This window comes from Micropterus salmoides, unplaced genomic scaffold (genome assembly GCF_014851395.1).
Source record: "Micropterus salmoides isolate LMB-PRFRI ecotype aquatic unplaced genomic scaffold, ASM1485139v1 Ms_hic_scaffold_11, whole genome shotgun sequence".
Classification (NCBI taxonomy): domain Eukaryota; kingdom Metazoa; phylum Chordata; class Actinopteri; order Centrarchiformes; family Centrarchidae; genus Micropterus; species Micropterus salmoides.
The window spans coordinates 8,313,129-8,320,883 of record NW_024040152.1 but is presented as its reverse complement, the minus strand read 5'-3'; the positions used below and the strand labels follow the sequence as shown (position 1 = coordinate 8,320,883).

The window sequence follows — 7,755 nt, the reverse complement described above, 5'->3', positions numbered from 1 at the left end:
AAATCCTTTTTTTGTATTGGTCTTAAGTAATTAACTGAATTTGGGATTTTCATTTGTTGTCAGTTTTAATCATCACAATTAAATGAAATAAACATTTGAAATATATCAGTCTGTGTGTAATGAATGAATATAATATCCAAGTTTAACTTTTTGAATGGAATTACTAAAATAAAACAACTTTTTGATGATATTCTAATTATATGACCAGCACCTGTATAAAGGAGATTTGAAGGTAATGTCTATGATTTAAAAGATAATTACATCAATTTAACATCAATTTATCTGACCATAGAGGAGTGCTTTGCCTCACTTTTGTGGTTTCCTCAGGAACTCTGTCAAGGTCCCACAACAAAAATGTTTCTCTCACAGTTCTCAGCAGGCTTTTGTTACTTTAGTCCATCAATCAAAGTTTATTGTCTGATGTCAGTCTGTAATGCTTGTTCGGTACCCACAGGGTTAACCAACGAGACGGAGGAAATACGAAAAATATTTCAATACATTGGGCCGGTGTGTTCTCGGGCGTGAGTTTAGCTCAAGAGAATGAACAACTGACAAACTCTTTGTTTTAAAGAGATCTGGGATGACAGGAGAGTTTTTGTTCAAGATCCGCTCCCACTCTTGTTAAATGTCTTTGTCCTTGAGAAATTTATTTGCAGTTCCTGAATTTTGTAACATGTGTCATAATGCTCGCCTAGTGTGGCACACCCTCGAAAACACTGGTGAAGAAACACACTGAGCTGCAACACACACAGACAGTGCTCAGGTAAAACATTAAGTATGAGAGATGAATTTGTTACAAATGAAAACCTCACCACTAAGAAAACTCTTGCTCCAGTCTATGTTGCAAAGCTGGTTAGGGAATATGTATAGCTGAATCAAAGTCCTGGTTACCACTTGTCAGGACCTGCCCTACTGCTTCTAATTGGCTAGTAGTCCTTAACTAGGTATTGCGCATGCGGGACTCCAAACAAAGAGATGCTTCATTTGGTAGCTAAAAAAGAGCTCAACACACAGGGTGAAAAGAGGAGCTGCAGCAATGTGCAGTATGAGAAAAATATGGTGTTTTTTGAAAATGAAGCCATGTAAACCTACTCTGGTACCAACCCTAAATACAATTATGAACCTGAAAATTAGCATAATATGACCACTTTAAGACATTTCTAACACTTACCATCCTAGTTCTTGGGGTCCAATATAAAAACACTCTTAATAAAGAAAATGAGAAATAAGATCAACTAACAAACTAAAGCAAGGTTAGCAAGAATTTACATGTAATGGCAATAATATTTTATCTAGGAGTCTGGTAATTCCTATTTCTTTCACATTAGGAGGTGAAACAGAGAAGAGGGTACACCTCCCCCTCTGGTTTGTTGGATCTCTCAGTGTCTGTGTGTGATAGTTTGGTTCCTTAAGATCTTTTTAAGTTCCTTTCTCAACTCAACAAGTGGTTTGTTAATCCAATAGTCATTGTAAACGCCAGGGTCATGTAGAGTTTGGGGTCCTGGAGGATAGGGTCTTAATGGTGTCAAAGCAGACATTTTAACAGTCTCTGGGTGGTAACGCAAGTCCATTTGCTCTATTTCAAACCAGCTTGGTGTGCATTTGATTCCTCTTAGAGCGCTTCAGTTGCAAGTCTTTTGATGTAGAGCCCCGTCAAGCCTTCCCCCCTCTTACTGAGTGAGGCTCAACTTTGCCTCAGTGTCTCTGTCTTTTGGGTGTAAAACTCATCCCCTTTATGGATATAATAATTTATGATTTCACCGTTCCTCTGGTCACAACAAATGTACACATAAATCGATATATTGGACATGGTAATTTTTCCTTTACAAAACCTTTTTGCAGTGTACCTCAAGGGTAAATTGTGGGCCCTATTCTTTCCCCAATGTACTAGCTTCCCATTAGTCACATATGAAGAAGCTGCTTGTGTGTGCTGTGTCAGTAAGTTTACCCATTTTGTGTTTAAAGGGGCCAGGTGAGCTGATGGCAGTATCATTCCAGATGTGGAGCACCTGTGTCACCTGTAAGTTCATTGCATTTGTCACTACATGCAAAATGGTTGAACACGTTTTCAAAAATCAAAGTTAAAATACTTTATTCATATACTTTGCCTACAAGTATATACTGTAGCTAAACGAAATGTTACCAATACCAATACTCAATACCAGTAAACAGTAACAATATACAGTGAGCAGTAATATTTCTGTGTGTGTATATATATATATATATAAAAAGAATGTTGTTTTCCCCTGAGAACGGGATAATTAATTTTCTCGTGATCACGAGATAACAAACCATAGCTGAATACAGGGGCTGGCAGGTGCGTTTCTTTAGGATAATTTCAAAGCAATTACCAGTGTCACTGGTTAGTTCAGTTGGTAGAGCACAGGGCTCAGTTTACTTAGTTTGATTTCTGTTCTTGTTGACGTTCTTTTTCTTCTTTTGTGTGTATTATCCTCTTCAGCAAAATTGTTATGAAGAGATTGAAGGGAATCCAATCACACATTTCATGATGGCTATTTCAAAGGTTCTGAAAGCCGTCAGGAAATGTGTAATGTTACATGGATTCCCCTGAATGAGAAGGAATTTCCTCTGCCTGGGAATGATGGGGAAATGAAAAGTCCATAGGTTGATGGATGTGGACCAAGAACTTTTCCTAACTTTGGTGAAGAGGATTATGAAAAATATAAGTAAATAAGTAAAGAAAAATTTTGTCTTTAGTGAGAATTGAGCACACAACCTTAAACCTATTAGGCCTATGCTCTACCAAGTGAGCTAAATATGATACAACAAATCACACTATAATTACCATTATGGTTATCTCGAAATCACGACAAAATGATGAGTAAAAAAAGTGCAGCCTTGTGCATTTTTCCATCATTGTCATCAAAATCTTAGCCAAAATGTACATCAGAAAATACTTACAGAGCACACTGTTATATTGACAAGATGGCTAAACATTTTGACTTGCTTGTTCATAAACAAGACACTTGTCGTTCTGATGGCACTGACAAGTTCAATGACATAAAGATTTGCTTTTTAGAGATAGACTAAGGATTTTGAGCAAGTTATGGGCTTTTGCAGGTAAACCACTGTGTTGTGGCGTTTGTACTACCTGTTTCGAGAAATGCACTTACTATTTTGGAAATGTTAAGGATGATTTGAGAAATGCACCAAAGCGACTGAGAAAAACTGTAATTGGAAATAGTGTGATCTAAACTTGTAAGTGAAACTATTAAGATGGTAATTATAGGTTAACGTATTGCATATATATTAGTAGAAAGTTAAAAATGAAAAGCTGATTATATGTTGGTTTTATTTAGAATTTTTTTCGAGACAAATGTGACATTAACTGATGAGTTACACTCTATTGTAAAAAAACATATAATTATCTGCACAATAGTTTTGAAGCCCCGTAGGTGTAATTTATTGTGACATCTGAGGAGGTCATGTGGGTATTGCACAGGTATTGGGAGGCTGACACTGTATAGATGCACCTATTTACCACAGGTACTATTCAAAAACCCCCTTTATACCACAGTTTGCAACAGCGCTATCAATTATACCACCTAGTGGGATTCATAATTACTCAATATAGGTGATTATTTGTTTCAGCACTTACCCACAGGTTGGTTTGGATGTGCGCTCATTCTTCTGTGTTTAAACCCAAACTAGACTTATATCAAAATTATGTACATTAGCCAAGAGCAGCCTTTACTCCGAGCTCTGAAACTGAAGTAAAAAGAAGTTTCTTTTATCAGAATAAAGGGTGTTTTTCGCTTGAGCAAAGCAAAACCATTGTGCAATCAACCAACCTGTCTATACTTGATTATAGAGCTATCTTGTACTCTGTATGCTGGTCATTGCACTTTAAAACCACTTGATGATGTTTATCAGGGTCTTGTGTTTTACTACAGCGGATAAATATCATACCCATCACTGTTTAGTCTAAAAATGTAGGCTGGCCCCCACCTGCAACAAGAAGAGGACTGCGTGCTATCATTTTTGTTTATTGATGTCTTCTACTAAAGCTGCTTCTGTATATCACTCACATTTGAAACCACTGCTCACCTGCTCCCATTGGATGACTTTAAACTTTCAATTTTGAACACTTTTAGAGATGTCTGTAACTGTTGCTGTCTGTATGTACTTGTGCATGGCTGGCTGTGTCTCTTATCTCTGTTCTCATTTCTCCTGCTGTACTCAGGGCTCTTGACAAAGGTGTCAAGGGACAGATTACATGTCAAGGCCAAAATAATTATTACAATTATAATATTATTGATATGCACTTTGTCCAGTTATTTCCTCATTGCTGATATACTAAAACCACAAAATAATAAAATAATGTTGCCACATCCTTTGAAGTGTTATGCTGCAAAGTCAAGTCTTCCAGGTCTCTGAGTGCTGACTATTAAAATGATACTTGATAGTGCAGTGTTTTTTATATTACATTCAATGCACAGACCCAATAATTTAAGTCTCCATCCACTCAAATAAGTGTTTTGCCTATTGTTACTTCACTTGGATGTGTGAGTTTGACACCAGAAGACCCTCTTTACATTAATTTGCTATAATATTTACAAAATCAGAAGCCAGAGCACAAGATAAACATGAACAAAACAGACACCAGACTGCTTGACGATATGCATTCATAGCCAAGCTACATTTATACTTTTTATCTCTCCCTAAACCAATTAGTTGATGTTTGCCTTGTTGGCTTGTGTGGCACGCTCATGAGCCACAAAAATTCAATGATGACTGGAAACCAACCTGCTACTGTCGTCTTAAAGCTGAAATTCAGCACCTTATCTTCATACTCACTATTTAATTTCATTCCCATGTGATGTAGTACAGATACAGTATGTAATATCAAACTCTAAACAAAATATATAACTGCACTTACAGAATATGTGAATATAGATTTTACTTCTATGTGCAGCTGTTTTTAATTGGATCAGAAGGTTGTAAAAGGAACAGGTACATTGGTGTTGGCTGGGTAAAATAAACCACAGATTTCAACAATCAACATTGTGAGCCCATTAACTGTCAGGGAAACTGGAAAGAAAATTAACTGCACTTCCCCCTCCCACTACAGCTATCAACAGGAGCCATTTGAGTAGGGGAAAATCCACCTTCAGACACTCTACAATGTTAGATATGATCAGTTAGTGATGTTCACCAAAGCCTGACAAATGTATAAATATCCTGATGTAAAGTTATAACGGCAATAGCTTAAATTAGGAAAAATACACAACAGGGAGCCTAGAAAAGAAAACACGTGAAAAAATCAAATTTTTGTCAGTGTTTATCCTTGTAGTATGTTTCTCCACTTCCCTCCAATGAATGAGGTCAAGACCAGAGAAATGATTGTTTACAGATGATAATAAGTTGCTCCAAGTTTGCTCTTTTTACTGACATTGCACAAAACAGAACAGATGGTTAGAGTGGTTACCGACAAAATGCATGTGCAAGGAAAGCAGACATTATCAGAAATCTTGATAATGCAGTGTGCATGCTGGTGCGACAGTACAAGCTAATCAAGCATGCACACCATGATAATATGACGCTGTGTACCGTATATAGTGATATAAATGGCAAAAAGCATCCTCCGGCAGTGTAAATCAAAGCAATATGCAACATTTTGTCCCATGTTGAATGTCAATGGAGTCTGGAGTGGCCCATCTAAATACTATAGCCTTTCTCGGTGCATTATTATGATCTATTAATAATTTGATACATTAAAAAAAGTTTTAAATTTAAGTTGATTAATTCAATTAGCATTCAAATATAAAAAAAACTAAAGAATGAAAAGATCATAACATGTGATTTTTTATTCCATTTCCCTTTTCTGTCTTTAAATGATCCATTAATAATTGATGTCCTTAATATAATTCAACACTGAAAAATACAAGCATTACGTTGGTGTTCTCCATGTCATCCATCTCTCTCTTCAACCAAATCTCTCCTCTCTCATTCAATCGTCTTTTAAAAACAAATACAAACACAAACACAATAACAAATGTTTGTTTTAAATACAAAAATATCTGACTATATACATAGTACAAAGTGCACAACTAAAACATTTCAAGATGGACATTATATTCAGGATTATGTACTGAGCAGATACTTCCATTTAACTTTTAATCAAAGTACATTTTCTGGAAATGTCAACAATAACATCCATCTTTGAAATGTGTGTCCCACAGCACTACAAACTGTGATTGTGGCAATACACCAGCAGCGGTAATCACTGTGTTTCGTGGAGTTTGTTCTCTGAGTTGCTGGAGTCTTCATCAATAGTGCTACATATCATCCACTGCTTGACGTAGTTAGAATTTGAGCTTTTGTGCTCATGAAATAAATTTGAATCTATCTGTTCAGCAATGTTTGAGTCTGAGGCTCCAGGGCTGCTGCACTCTCCAAAACCACTGTCCATGGTGTCCAAGTCCACGTGAGGGTAGCCGTCTTCTGACTGCTCATTTGAGGCGAATGAGTCAAGTGATACCCTCTCTGGTTCATTAAGCTGGACACGTGGCTGAAAGTTTATACGTTCCACTGATAAGCCATTGGATATTTGGTTTTCATGATGTGATAATCTTCCACTTTGTCTGTCCATCCTGGACATCTGAGGTTCCTCTAAATCATAGCCAGCGTGTTCTCTGTTGTCTTTTTCAAATGAACCAAAGCTTTCTCCATCTTGGTAACTTCTGAGGGTGTTAACAGAGCTTTGTGACACGACTTCGTCCTCAAGCTCTTCTTCTCCAGACAGGGTAACAGTATGGATGGAGATGTGTCCGGTAGAGTGACCGGTGCCCTGTAAACTGCCACCATCCTGGAACAGCAGCAGCGAGTTGCTGTGAGACTGCAGCATATGGAGGAAATTGCCACCTTGCTTCATCTGGTTATCCTTGCTGCAGCTTTGTTTCTCATTGTCCCATTGGAGGACGTCGTGCTGCTTCTCACTCATCATCTGAACATGCGAGTTGATCTTCAGGTAATCATACTCGCTGAATACAGGCTTCACCCACTCCTGCAACAGAGCAAATGAAAGACATTAATTTAAGTATTGGCACAAATAAATGGTAACACTGGTCTATGAATGTTTAACGGAAGAGTTTATTTGCTTTCTTGCTGAGAGAGATGAGAAAGTTGAAAACAGGTAGCTTAGCATAAAGCAGCAGGGGGAAACTGTTAGCCTGGGTCTTGGGCCAATCAGGAATTAGTTATAGCTAGCACCTCGCAGTAAAAACACAACTTCTCATGTTTACACTTCAGTTTAAGTATGGATTAACAAGTAAGATATAATGCCAGGCTTCCTGTTCCTCCATGCTTCCAGTCTTTAAGCTAAGCTATGCTGCTGTTGGCTGCAGCTTACTTTTTAGCACCAAAGTGTAAAAACCTTTTCTATATGTACATTCAAAAACTAAGTGCATGAGGTCATCATTATACACTTTTGTAAAGGGGAAAACCTACTCTTTATCTGATCTTTTTTCAGTATGCATTAAACCACTATCTAACACTTCTTTGTAGTGTGTGTTAAGACACCAGGGCAAGTACCTAAACATATTTATTACTTTCATTGTGCTCAGCAGGATACATGAACATTTACCTACTACTGTAAAGGTCCATATACATCTAATAATTAGCCCAGTACATGCAAAACATAACACTAAAGTATAGGAAAATATGTCATGCTGTGCATGAAGTAAAGACATATAATGTTCTAATTAATATTGAGTGTATGAACGTTTGTGTATA

General features: G+C 37.2%; 1 protein-coding gene across 6 annotated transcripts in view; it reads right to left on the bottom strand.

The window, feature by feature from the left end:
- Positions 1-5,284: 5,284 nt before the first annotated feature.
- il21r.1 (interleukin 21 receptor, tandem duplicate 1) overlaps positions 5,285-7,755 on the bottom strand; it is a 23,741-nt gene continuing 21,270 nt past the window's right edge. For all 6 annotated transcript variants that reach the window (XM_038710688.1, XM_038710689.1, XM_038710687.1 and 3 more), the window contains one exon: positions 5,285-7,027. In XM_038710688.1, coding sequence (XP_038566616.1) covers positions 6,245-7,027 — 783 coding nt within the window. In that variant the 3' untranslated portion in view covers positions 5,285-6,244. The remainder of the gene's footprint in view (positions 7,028-7,755) is intronic.